The sequence below is a fragment of the Capricornis sumatraensis genome, chromosome X (assembly GCF_032405125.1).
Source record: "Capricornis sumatraensis isolate serow.1 chromosome X, serow.2, whole genome shotgun sequence".
NCBI classification, from domain to species: domain Eukaryota; kingdom Metazoa; phylum Chordata; class Mammalia; order Artiodactyla; family Bovidae; genus Capricornis; species Capricornis sumatraensis.
In genome coordinates, this window is record NC_091092.1 from 119,167,338 (window position 1) to 119,180,977 (window position 13,640).

At 47.0% G+C, this 13,640-nt stretch overlaps 2 protein-coding genes across 2 annotated transcripts; both read right to left on the reverse strand.

The window, feature by feature from the left end:
• Nucleotides 1–5,642: 5,642 nt before the first annotated feature.
• Nucleotides 5,643–6,566, reverse strand: LOC138071903 (melanoma-associated antigen B5-like). Its single transcript, XM_068963281.1, has one exon. It carries the CDS (start codon nucleotides 6,564–6,566, stop codon nucleotides 5,643–5,645), a length of 924 nt encoding a protein of 307 aa, XP_068819382.1.
• Nucleotides 6,567–11,007: 4,441 nt separating this feature from the next.
• LOC138071904 (melanoma-associated antigen B17-like) lies at nucleotides 11,008–12,039 on the reverse strand. The gene has a single exon (XM_068963282.1). It carries the CDS (start codon nucleotides 12,037–12,039, stop codon nucleotides 11,008–11,010), a length of 1,032 nt encoding a protein of 343 aa, XP_068819383.1.
• Nucleotides 12,040–13,640: the final 1,601 nt, after the last annotated feature.

Here is a 13,640-nt window from a genome sequence, read left to right on the forward strand (position 1 = left end):
TTGACGGAATCATACAGTATGTAAGCTTTTTATACTGGCTTCTTCTGCTAGTCAATATACATTGAATTGTCTCTATATGTTTTTATGCTTTGAAATGTTTTCTTCCAGGACTGAATGGCATTCCATGAAGCTTACCATAGTTTGTTTCCCCACTCATCTACTGAAGGTTATCTTTGGTGATTTTGGTTTTTGGCAGCTATGACTTATTCTTCTATAAAAATTTGGTTGAAGGTTTTTGGATGGGCTTAAGGATTTGGCTCTTTTGAGTAAATACCTTAATGTTCATTTGTTAGATCATAGGATAAGACTATATGTAGCTTAAAAGAATTTCCCAGACAGTTTGGAAAGTATCAGTATCACTGCATTCCCTTTAGCAATGAATTAACTTTCAGGTAGTTTGCCTGTTTCCTCTTCATTTATTTGGACTTCTGTGTTTCTGGTTTGTTCTTTCATTTGTGCAGTATTTCTCTGCCTTTTCCATTATTATTATTATTTTAATTATTGTGTTTGAGGTCTCCTTTCCCCAGGCTTCAAGGTTGAATTCTTTCTTCTTTTTTGGTTCTGCCCTCTAAGGTTGTTCCAGTGGTTTGTGTAAGCTTCTTATAGGGTGAGATTTGTGCTGCGTTTTTGTTTCTTTGTCCGTTTTTTCTTCTGATGGGCAAGGCTGAGTAGGTGGTAATTCTGTCTGCTGATGATCAGGTTTGTATTTTTCTTTTCTTTGTGGTTTAGATGAGGCATCCTGCACAGGGGCTATCAGTGGTTTGGTGATGCCGGGTCTTGTATTCCAGTGGTTTCCTTTGTGTCAGTTCTCACTATTTGATATCCTAGGGTTAGTTCTCTGGTAGTCTAGGATCTTGGAACCAGTGGACCCACTCTAAAGCCTCAGGGCTTGACCTTGAGTTATGCATGGGTCTGTAAATACTTTTCTGCTGGTCATGTACTCCTGTCCACTCTCAGCTGCTTTTCTGCATGCACTTCTATTCTGAAGATGTATTCCTGATGTGTCCGTGGAGAGAGATGTATTCCACGTCCACCAATTCCTCTTGCAATCTTGTTCCTCCTGAGCAAGATACGAGAGAGTCCCTTGGACTGCAAGGAGATCTAACCAGTCAACTCTAAAGGATATCAGTCCTGAATATGCACTGGAAGGACTGATGCTGAAGCTGAAGCTCCAGTACTTTGGAGACCTGATGTGAAGAACTGACTCGTTGGAAAAGACCCCATGCTGGGAAAGATTGAAGGCAGGAAGAGAAGGGAAGGGCAGAGGATGAAATGGTTGGACAGCATCACCTACTCAATGGACATGAGTTTGGGCAAGCTCTGGGAATTGGTGATGGACAGGGAAGCCTGGCATGCTGCAGTCCATGGGGTTGCAAAGAGTCAGACATGACCAAGAGACTGAACAGAAGAGATGAGTCATCAAAATATTCTTGTCATTCCTATATTTTCTGGATGAGTTGAAGCCTTCCCTTGCTGCAAGGCTGATTCCCTTACAGTGGCAAAGAACGTGTGAGAAAATGTGTTCTCTGCTTGGTTTATCAACTGTGATCCAGGCACACATTTCCCTGGGCAAATTATATAAGCTTTAACCAAAGCCTTGCAGGCTTCTTGAAATTATCACTGTCCCTATGACCCACAAACTTCAGGGAGGATTGACAGAAATAATACAAAAACTGCACTCTAGCAATATAAGAATTAGGAACGTGGGGATTTCAGTATAGCCACTCAGTCGTGTCCAGCTCTTTGTGACCCCATGAATCGCAGCACGCCACGCCTTCCTGTCCATCACCAACTCCTGGAGTTCATTCAGACTCACGTCCATCGAGTCCGTGATGCCATCCAGCCATCTCATCCTCTGTCGTCCCCTTCTCCTCCTGCCCCTAATCCCAGTATCAGAGTCTTTTCCAATGAGTCAACTCTCCGCATGAGGTCGCCAAAGTCCTGGAGTTTCAGCTTTAGCATCATTCCTTCCAAAGAAATCCCAGGGCTGATCTCCTTCAGAATGGACTGGTTGGATCTCCTTGCAGTCCAAGGGACTCTCAAGAATCTTCTCCAACACTACAGTTCAAAAGCATCAATTCTTCAGCACTCAGCTTTCTTCACAGTCCAACTCTCACATCCGTACATGACCACTGGAAAAACCATAGCTTTGACTAGACGGACCTTTGTTGGCAAACTCATGTCTCTGCTTTTCAATATGCTGTTTTAGTTGCCCATAACTTTTCTTCGAAGGAATAAGTGTCTTTTAATTTCATGGCTGAAGTCACCATCTGCAGTGATTTTGGAGCCCCAAAAAATAAACTCTGACACTGTTTCCACTGTTTCCCCATCTATTTCCCATGAAGTGATGGGACGAGATGCAATGATCTTTGATTTCTGAATGTTGATCTTTAAGCCAGCTTTTTCACTCTCCTCTTTCACTTTCATCAGGAGGCTTTTTAGTTCCCCTACACTTTCTGCCATAAGGGTGGTGTCATCTGCATATCTGAGGTTATTGATATTTCTCCCAGCAGTCGTGATTCCAGCTTGTGCTTGTTTCAGCCCAGCGTTCCTCATGATGGACTCTGCATATAAGTTAAATAAGCAGGGTGACAATATACAGCCTTGATGCACTCCTTTTCCTATTTGGAACCAATCTGTTGTTCCATGTCCAGTTTTAACTGTTGCTTCCTTACCTGCATATAGGTTTCTCAAGAGGCAGGTCAGGTGGTCTGGTGTTCCCATCTCTTTCACAATTTTCCACAGTTTATTGTGATCCAGACAGTCAAAGGCTTTGGCATACTCAATAAAGCAGAAATAGATGTTTTCCCGGAACTCTCTTGCTTTTTCCACGGAGCCATAAAAACCCATTGAAAAACAGCCAGGGAACGTGCTGACAGAATTCCCATCAGCCTTACCAAGTGAGTAAGGAACATCACCTCTGGCAGGCACAGGAACTTTAGGATGTTTTGGGGACTTCAGGAAGAGAGGAATTCATCCAGATCTCTAAGTTTGACAACAGGTCTTTGCTGTGGCTTCCTAGCCTCAAGAAGCTATTAAAATTTCCTTCTGGACACTCCTTATAAACCGTTCCAGCAAAGCAGATTTAAAAGCACCTATATGGCAAATTGTTGTTCTTACTATACTTAGATAAATAATCAGGCCAAGTTTATTGAATGTAGACTTCCTTTGCAAACAAATTAGGTCTTAGTTTTCCTGTCTTCGGTAGAAATGAGGGAGATGATAGACAGCAAAAAATGGTTCCATAGAAAGTGTACTATACATGTGTGGATATTAGGTTCTAGTGGTATTACGTTTCCTTGAAGTATTGTTATTTACCTGCAAACTGGGTTGGATCCTGAATTTTTCTAGTGTCCACCCGTTTTTAGCTGCACCTTTCTTACTAAAATTCCCAATTTCTCCCAATCTTTTGATGTGTCTGTGGGGAGACGGTGAGCTCTGAGCGATACACCTCTGCCATCTTGATCCGCTCACTCTCCCATTCTTTTGACTTGAATCACTGAGAACTAACATTGCCATTTTCCTGAAGTCCTGCAACGTGAAGCTAGATGACTTGATGCAAAGATCAGAGAAATTGTTACAACAGCTCACGTTCAAACAGACTTCATGCCTGTTGCTGTATGAGCCACTCAGAAAGTTAACCTGGTCACCCAGAGATATTGCTAACTGTGATAGAGACATTTCAAACTGCAATAGTTGCTTCGACCTGACACCTTCTTGACTGACTACCCCCTGGGCTCAGAAACTGGTTGATAACCAGCTCCAATCATTTACATCTGCTTTTCTTTTGTTTCCATAGAAATGCCTCTTATTAATAACTATCTGATACTGCTTGTACCCTAGACCTGGCTTTGGGAGCCCACCTGCAACACCACCTATTGAAATGAGATATCACTCTTTAAATGAACTGACCTGTTCTCAGAACTATGCAACCGCTGCCATGAAATGGAAGACTCCACTAATCCATTCTCTCTGTCCACAGTGACCAGATCAGCTTTTACCATGTGAGACTTGCAGGCAAGTTTCAGAGGAGGGACCTGTCAAGGCATAGGGCACTCTGCCCCAAAAAAACCACAGTGGCGTATTGATTATTTTGATTTCACGTTACTTAAGAAACAGCCAACAGAGGAGGGACATCCCGCCGCCCCCGATTTCTGCCTCCCTGAGAGCAGGAAATACATCTCATATGAAGGATGTACTGCCTGCATCTGGAGGCAGAGGGAAACCCTTCCAACCAGAAATAGGCAGTTCAAGCAGAGAAGTCTGTATACACCAACCTTGTTAAGTCTTTAATTTACTACCCTGGATACAGATTCTGTTTAGATTTCTTAGTAGTAGAGTACCTAAACCCTAAGTTCATCTGTCCTGTCGATTCCTCACAAATTGTTTTGTTGTTTACTAAATAAAGAAGCTGCCTGCTTTGCCCACTTCTTAGGTCCCATTTCTATGACACTTCTTGTGCACATGAATTGCAATTTGTCTCTTTGTCTCCTGTTACTCTGTCTTGTGTCAAGTTTACTAGTAGTCTGACCACAAGAATTCAGAAGGGATAAAGGGAGGAACGTCTTTCTTCCCTACACACCTCAAAGGAGTTCACCCTTACATCTCAGAAACTCCCTGGAGACGATGTGCGTAGAATACCAGTCTGTGCACGGGAATCTCCTGCATTGAGATAAGAGCAGAGACACCTTAGATTTCTGTCTGTTAGGGGACAAATTGTGACCCTCCACAAATGCATATTGAAGGCATAACTTGGAGTACTTCAGAATGCAACTGTAGTTAGAAATAAGGTCTTTAAAGAGATGGTTGAGTTAAAATGAAGTCATTAGGGTGGGCCATAACCCAGTGTGACTATCAGAAGAAATTGAGACACAAAAGGAGGCACCAAGGATATATGCACTCAAAAGGAATGCAAGTGAAGAGGGTAGCCACCTGGCAGCCAAAGGGAGAGGCCTCAGGGTAAACCAGCCCTCACCTTGAACTTGCAGCCTCTAGAACTCCGAGAAAATAAATTTCCGTTGTTTCAGCCACCCATTCTGTGGGGTTTTGTGTGGAGAGCCTAACAGATCTGTACGTTACCCCAGGTAGAGATTTCTTCCTGGATAGTCTTTTTACTTTCCTGTCATTCCTAAAGGCTATCTCAAGATCTTGCTTATGTGATTGCAGCTCCTTCTTTCTAAAGTTGTATGGGGATAGGCTAGGTCTTGATCTTAGCCTCACCAGACCTAGCATAGAGCCTTTCAAAGAGCAGGTGCTCAAAAAATAAATGAAGACAGTAAAGGTCTAACTTGGTAAGGTTTAATACCTCCTGCATTTTTCAAGTAGCATATCGAGGTATAAATTATTTAGTTTTACAAAACAGAAGACCAAAAAGATGGAGAACAATCAAGGTTGATCATGTTTTGAAACTTTTTTCAATTTATTTTATCATTCCATTGTCCCAGCAGTTTAACTGCGGGATTGCTTCCCATTTCAGCAAAAGTCCCTATTTTGATGTCCCATTTTCTTATCTGGATGATCTTTTAAAACTCTTAGTCTTCGGTAGGGGTGGGAGAAGCTGCTGGACGTGGCAGTGGATCATGCCTGGAAGGGACAGTGGTGCCAGGCCTGGCTGGAACTGTGGCTCGAGCTCTCTCTTCATCTCACAAAGCCTCTTCATATTGTGATGAGAAGGCACTTGGGACCGTATCATTGACTTTTGCCAAAAATTCCAGGACTTTCATTTTGCTGGTTTCAGCATGGGCTCGTGGGCCCCACAGGAACTCGTAACGTGGAGGATCGCTGTGGGCAACATGAGGGTACTCCAGGTACTTCATCGTCACTAAGTCTCTGGTGATGAGCTTCCTGGGCTCTCCGTAGATGAAGTGTTTTCTCCCAGCATATACTCGCATCATATTCAAGAATTTCCAGATGTCTTCCTCAGTGGCACAGCCGCCCTTCACGAAGATCACACCCAGAACTGTCATCAAGAGACCAGTCTTAGGTAAGCCCCTACCATCCCACACCCTCCCATTGTTGGGCAGGTTCAGTTTGCTGACGAGGTCATAGGAGTGGATGGTTGAGTCAACTTCCTTCAAGTCAACTGCAACGACAGCCTCGATGTGTTCAGAGGCTCTCTTGAGAATCTCGGCAAATCGGTGATGGTATCTTGGGTGGATAATCTTCAGCATGTCTTCCTTCATGACGGGCTGCTTCATTTTATACTTACACAGAAGGAACTGCTCCAACAAACTTGTCATGCTGTTCAGAGTATCACCGTAGGTGTTTTCGGTAGAAGATGAGGAACGTGAATCTTCCTCATCTTGACTGGTATCTTCTTCATCAGATGTTGGGTCAGCAGTAGTTGAAAAAGTGCTGGTAGTAGATGGGGCTTCCAAAGACCCCTGGGAAGTGCTATTTGACCCAGTAGCTGATGGGCTCTGTGATTTATCTTCTAAAAGAGAAGAGGTAGAGGGAAGCTCTTCCATTACTGCAGTGGGCTGAACTCCCTTGTGACTCTGGGGCTCATATCGGGCCTGGTGGCGTTTCTCATGGATGCAGAGTATATGAGACTGACCCTGAGGCATGATGACTGCTCTGGGGGACAATGATTAGAAGTGTGAGTAGGAGGGCAGGTGATAAGGGCCCACAGGATGATGAAGGTTGAGTGTGCGGCCGCAGCAGGGGAATACCCCCTTGGTTATCAGGAAGGCTACATTTGTGGTTTTCTTGAGGGCACTGTTCTGAAAACCCCCAGGGTTCCTATTCTTTTAACCAACCTGTCCTTTGGGAAACATATTGAAGGAAATTAGGGTGATCTTTAGGCTGCATCCTGCTACCCCTGCCTCAGGCATGCTGGGGTGACAGAAGGGGCTGGTAGTCTCCTACACAGAGGCATCTGTTATTTCACATTCAAGACCACCAACCCAACTAGTGGCCAGTCATAGGATCTATTCCCTTGCTGTTCTGTAGTTGGCATCACAAAGCTCCCTGGGATTTCTGAGAAGTGAAGAGGTCCTCACCGCATCACCTCAGTCAGTAGTTATCATGCAGTACTGAGTGCGCACTGAGAAGTTTTCGTCCCTGCCACTGAAGTCCTCAACACGAATTAAGAGTGCTTCCTTTGGTTCCCCATAGGGCCTGGTGTCCCCACCCCTTTCTTGGAATGGTATCTGCACCTTCATACTAAGGGTTTCACCTCCGACACACCTGATACAAATAAATGTTGGTGGAACTTCAGCTTGATAGCTCTGTCCTGGTTCTTCAAGGGCTATAAGGAACAGGGCTGGATTCACTATCAGTTCTTTTTATTGGCAGATGATCCCTCAGTCCTTGCTTTGACCTCTGTTGTGGCCTGAAATTCTACCCTCCCTTCCCCTTAGGTCCACCCCTTCTACTACTATACTTTTCTTATAGTAGGGCAAGCATCTCCGTGAGACCCCGAGGAGAAAGTAAGATTCTCCTCGTCCATCCATACCCGTCCCTGGTCTTCTGAGGCGCAGAGGATGAATCATACGGTGATGGGGTGTGTGGTTCCCTTCGTCTTCAGGGTATTCAGTTGGTTTCTGGAAAACCTGGAAATAATCCCACTGCTGGCCCTAGGCTATACCCCTTGGACCATGTCCCAGTCCCGCTTGTGACATCATAGAAGGAAATGGGCATGTCATGTCAACAATGAGCAGGTATCCAAGGGATGCCAGGAAGGGCAGGGTTCTGTGCGGTTTCCTCAGAGTTCTGAGGTCAGGGGGTTTCATACGTCCAAAGCTTGACTCCTGGCAGGGTGTGGGGCTCCTTTGGTTACATAAGGGAGCTCTCCTCAGACTAAGCTCCTCCCTCCCTGTGATGCCAGAGAGGGAAAGTCTGGGAATGCCACACGAGTCTGCTCCTGCCTGTGCCTTTAGGGATGACAACAGGATTCAGGCTTCTTGGGGCCCTCCGTGTTCAGTTTCGGGGTATGACCTGACTCAGGTGCCTCACCTTGACTCCTGGGGGACTCTGGATTTCTTCTCTCAGCCTAAGGTGAACCTTTTAGAGCAAAGACCATGTCCTTGCAAGCCCTGAAGAGAAGTGAGGGAATGTGCAGCCTGGCAGCCCTGTCTTGGCCTTCTGAGAGCAGACACAGGCCAGTCTCTCTGTGACTTCAGTTCCTCATTCATCTGTCTTTACCTTGACTCCTGTCTCTTCTATGAAAGACTTCTTGGGAAATGCCACATCTTAGAAAAGTCTTAGTCTGCCTGCACCAAATCTCACAGACAATGGGTTGAGACCCAGGAGTGATGGGGAAGCTGCAGTCCAGGAGGCGGTCCCAGTATGGGTGGTGTGCTATCAGAGAACACACGGTGATCTCTTCCTTCTCTTCACTGACCAGACACAGCCTCTTGTAGAACCTTCACTCTAACAGATTTACTCTCTGAAAGGAAGGGGCTGAATTAAATGATTTTGTGCATCCCTGATCTTTTGTGGTTTACTGACGTTTCCTTTGTAGATAAATTGTCACTGAATGCTGTCTCCTTCTTTATTCGTACTTCACTTTTATTTTAATATTTTTGTTACTTATTTTTAGGGCTTTTTATTCCAAAACTGTGTTTAGGGTATGAAATTCTATTTAGCATGTGAAATACCTTTTTTGACTAATGTTCAGAAAGAGGACGTGACCCACGGTTGGCCTCATCCTGGTGGAATGGCACAGTGTGGGCTCTGGAGAAATTCAGTGCCAGGGTTCAGTCCAGTTCCTATCATTTATGAGCTTTGAATTTGAGCTTCTTTATTCCAGCTTCTTTATCTGCAAATTGTGTTTGAAGAAGTCTAGTTTCATCCATCTCATCAGAACTGATTCAAATGTATTCTTTTTAACGGCTGAGTAATACTCCATTGTGTATATGTACCACAGCTTTCTTATCCGGGTTCATGTTTGGGAACGCATGTACAGCCGTGGTGGATTCATGTCAATGTATGGCAAAACCAATACAGTATTGTAAAGTAAAGTAAAGTAAAAATAAAAATTAAAAAAAAGAAAAATTTAAAAAAAAAGAAAAAAATCTATAGTGTAGGACCACAGACCTGTGTGATGTATGTAAATCACCTGGCACAGTATGAGAGAAGCTTTGGCACGTTGAATGAATGGCAGTTATTACGAAGGTGATTTTCACCCCCGAATGATCCAAACTTCCATCACATAATTTTCTTTCCAGCCTATATTAGAGAATATGCAACTCCAAACAATAATCAAATCCATATCAGCACTAATGCTCCCCAGCAGGTAAAACCAAGCAGTATTTTCCCTATTTGAGCACCTTTTAATGTGTTTGGGGTTATCTTCTCCACATGGATGCAAGTACAAGTTCATCTGTCTCAAGGACCAGCAACTTCCCTCTCAGGTGTGTGTGTGTGTGTGTGTGTGTGTGTGTGTGTGTGTGTGTGTGTTTCCCAAACCACGCCTAATTTAATACCACTGACAGTAAAAATTGAGCCCACCCTTAGTTTGCCAAGTTACACTAAACATAACCTATTTAAACTGCCCATTTACAGAGCAAGTTCTGGTGCTCCCATCCCAGAAAAAGAGAGACAGTCCAGGGACATCGTGGCATCTCGCTTCAATGGGTATCACCCTTATTTCTCAGAAACACTCTGGACAGCTTTTGATGAAAACACATAGTGTGAGTGTTCACTTGCCCTGGCTCAAGTGCACAGGGCCCCTTCCATTCCCTATGTTGAGATTCCCTATGGTTTTCAGATATCCCCAAATAATGGTAAATAAACAGCATCCCACTCCAGTACTCTTGCCTGGAAAATCCCAGGGATGGAGGAGCCTGGTAGCCTGCAGTCCATGGGGACGCTGAGGGTCGGACACAACTAAGTGACTTCACTTTCCCTTTTCACTTTCATGCACTGGAGAAGGAAATGGCAACCCACTCGTGTTCTTGCCTGGAGAATCCCAGGGACGGGGGAGCCTGGTGGGCTGCCATCTATGGGGTTGCACAGAATCAGACGCCAGTGAGGTGACTTAGCAGTAGCAGTATATGGTTTACATATATCCTAGGTTTACGCCTCACCTCTGAGAACCATGATATGAGTTCTGGCATCACTCCCACAGCTTCATCTAGCCCATCATGCATCTGGACTGAAAATGACCTCCCACCGAGGAACTAGACGTTTCCCAAGACCCAGTGCTGCCTTAATCAGGTAACTTAGACATGCTTGCTCTCATCTGGAACCTCCTCTTCCACACCTCCCCCATTTAAATTTATGATTTGTTTATTCCTTAGAGTTAGCTCACCACCTTCCATATATGGTACCTGCTGCTAGACTCAAAATTCCATGGGCAGTGGCTTGGTCTCCATTTTCTTACCAACCCAGTACTATAAGAAAGCCTTCTAAACAGAAGATGGTCAATTCATTTGGCAGAAAACAGAAATAATGAGCAAAGACTCTGTTTTATTATGATTGAAGTGTCATACAGTTTGAATAAGCTACACAAATCTAAGTCCATGTTATTAGCTTTTACAAGGAAAGAAGACAGATAAGACAAATGAAGAAGAAACCTGCGTTTACTCTGAATGCTTTCTGATCCCAAATATTTATCTCTAGGATTCTCACACATTTCCAAGTAAAATCCTATTCCAGTGCTATATTACCTCATTCTGGACCATGAGGAAAATACTGAAGTCTTTTCAACTTGTTTACAAATAACGAACTCCTAGTCAAAAACCTAATAGCAGTAAACATGACTCCGTTGACATTAATAAACCTAAATTCTGAAGCAAAATAAACCTTATGAAGAGCAGTAACATTTAAAATTATAAAACACCTCTACCTACCTACCGAAATCATCTGTTTTTGACTAGATAGTATTCACATGGATAAAAGGAACACATGTATATTTTGTTAAAACTGTACCTAAACTCCCATACTACTTAAAACTGTGAAGAACATATGGGTTTTGTTCCCCCCACCCCTACTACCCTGCGCTATTTTGGAGGTGGACTGTTCTCTTCCAACTCAAGGGGAACAAAATGCCCTGACCCTTCCCTAGATGTGGGAGGAGCTGTAGGACTCGGCCCTGGAAGGGTCACTGGCCTCAGCCATGGCTGGAGAAATGGAAATGCCTCTCAGCCCTGCTCTAACCACCTGATCTCTCAGAGCCTCGTCATAGAGGTCTGGGAAGGAACTCGGGACCCTATCCTGGATCTTGGCCAGAACTTCCAACACCTTCATCTTACTGGTCTCGGCATAAGATCTCGGGCCCCACAGGAACTCGTAGAGCGGAGGATCGCTATTGGGCACCTGGCGGTAGTTGAGGTACCCCTTCTGCACCAGATCTTTGGTGATGAGCTTTCTGGGCTCCCCAAAGATGGAGTGCTTCCTCCCAGCATAGATCCCCAACACATTGAGGAAATCCCAGATCTCCTCTTCGGTGGCGCGGTCACCCTTCATAAAGATGATGCCCAGGAGCGCCATGAGGAGACCAGACTTGGGCAGCTCCTCCTCATCACTTGAACCTTCCTCAACCCCGAGAGTGAACTTGTTGACGAGGGCGTAGATGTTCCTGCTGCAGTCGACTTCCTTCAGCTCCAGGCCAAACACCAGCTCCACATGCTCAGAGGCTCTGCTCAGGATCTCCGGGAAGTGCTGCTTGTACTTCCTGCCGATGACATTCAGCATGGCATTCTTTGTGATGGGCTCCTTCTTGGTGTACCTCTCCAGCAGGAAATCCATCACCAGGCTGGCCTTCCTCATGAGAGGATCTTTGCGAATGCTCCGAGCAAGCAGGGCTGCTCGGGCGGCATCTGCTCTTTCCTCCTCGGGGCCCTGGGCACCTTGATCAGCTCCTGCACAGGAAGCCTCTGCATCAGGAGAGCTAGGGGCCATGGCTCCCTGAAGCTCCTGGCGATCGCCAGCAGCAGGGGAGCTCGGGGGAGAACCCTGAGGGACAGAAGAGGGGGAGGAGGGGCACTCCTCTCCTGGGGCTGCAGCAGCACTGGCCTGGGCCTCCTGAGTGTCCCCCTGGACCTGGTGACGTTTCCCGTGGGCATGATGCTTCTTTTTGTGCTTCCGAGGCATGATGACACAGGTCAAGGACCGCAGGCGGGCGTGCAGTTAGGAAGGCAGGCAACGAGGGCGCCTTGAGGAAGGACAAAGAAATGTTGTGAGCACCTTCACCAGGGAGAGTCGTCCCCGGCTTAAACCAAGTCCACTTCGCAAGGCCACTTCTCTAGGACCCACAAGTCTCCTGTTCTCCTAGTCAGCCTGTCCCCTGAGACCCCTGAGGAGGAAGTGAGAGTGAGCCCTGGGGCACAGCCAGACAGCCCTGCCTGGGCGTTAGACGGGGGCCTGTGAGGGCAGGCAGGGGAGGCATGTCCTTTCAGTTCACATTCAGAGTTAGGATGAAAAACGGGGAATGACCCCCTAGCACCCGCCCCGATCCCTCTTCTGCTCTGAAGCTGATGCTGCCACCTTCTCTGTGACTCTGGAGAACGAGAGGAGGGAGCGCTCAGACTCCCACCGAAGGGTCCCAGGACCCGCCCTTCTGTAGGCAAGCTCTAACCTCCCCACTCAGACCGCAGCCTCCCTTCCCCGTGTTTGGCCAGGAGGAAATGCTAACCACGGGGGAGGGTCCTGATTGGCCCGTGTGTCGGGGAGGATGGTCCTCACCCTGGCTCCTCCTGAGCCCTGACATCCTCCCTGTACTGACCAGCTACAACCCCTGGGACCGAGGTCCCCTCCTTACTCACTGTCCCACATCCGAGATAGCAATGAGGGTGCCCCGCAGCCATTAGAGCTGCCCGGATACTACCCGCATGCTCTGAGGCCAAGTCGCGGGCTGGGGGTTTCACGTGGCCGCTGTTCTGGGGTGTGAGACCCTCAGTCCACCCCGAGGGTCCCTCCTTTTAGCTACAGGGCTCGGGGCTTTCCCTCTACTGAGCAGAACTCGAGTCCACCAGCCCCGGACCGAAGCCTTCCTCTCAGAGACCACCTGGGTGACGTGGCTGGACTTGGGGCTTAAGATGCAGGCCCAAATCTTTAAGGGGACCACAGGGGCAGGGTGGCCGGGCGTTATCCGGGCCCCCCCTTTTCAGAGGGAAAGGCTTGGTCGTGCCAGACATGTGTCCCCACACTTGTAACACAGGTCACCTCACACTTGGACACCTTATGAGACCTGGGAGTCCTCCGTCTGGGCACCCTACACGGCAGTTCTCTAAGACGACAGCAGCTCTCCAAGATGGCTTCGCAGCCGCAGCGTGTGTGCGTGGTCGTCACTTCCTGTCATGTGCTTCTGTGTTCCAGGCGGACAGCAGAGGCGGGGCCAGGGTGGGCGGGGTTCCGGGGGAGCTTCCCGGAGGATTGGCATGTGCACCTCTCCTTGAATCACAGCAGATCCTGAGACCTTCCCTGTACTGAGCAGTCTACGGGCCTCCCTCTCAGGCTCTAGCTTCCGTCAGCACCCCAGCAGGAATTGTTTCTGGCCTGGCCGAACTGGCTTCCTGGAGCTCCTGAGACTGACAGTGAGGGCACTTTCGGGCCCCTTCGTCTGGGCTGAGTGATGCTCCGTCCAATCTCCGTGTCTTCCCTTGTCCCCTGTAGGTGGTGGGCTACGTGCCATCTGCTGACCTGAGGCCAAGGCCTCACATCGAAGACATCACGTCCCGAGACTCCTAGTGCGA

Coding starts and splice junctions, on each gene's coding strand:
- LOC138071904 (XM_068963282.1), bottom strand. CDS start 12,039: ATGCCTCGGAAGCACAAAAAGAAGCATCATGCCCACGGGAAACGTCAC.
- LOC138071903 (XM_068963281.1), bottom strand. CDS start 6,566: ATGCCTCAGGGTCAGTCTCATATACTCTGCATCCATGAGAAACGCCAC.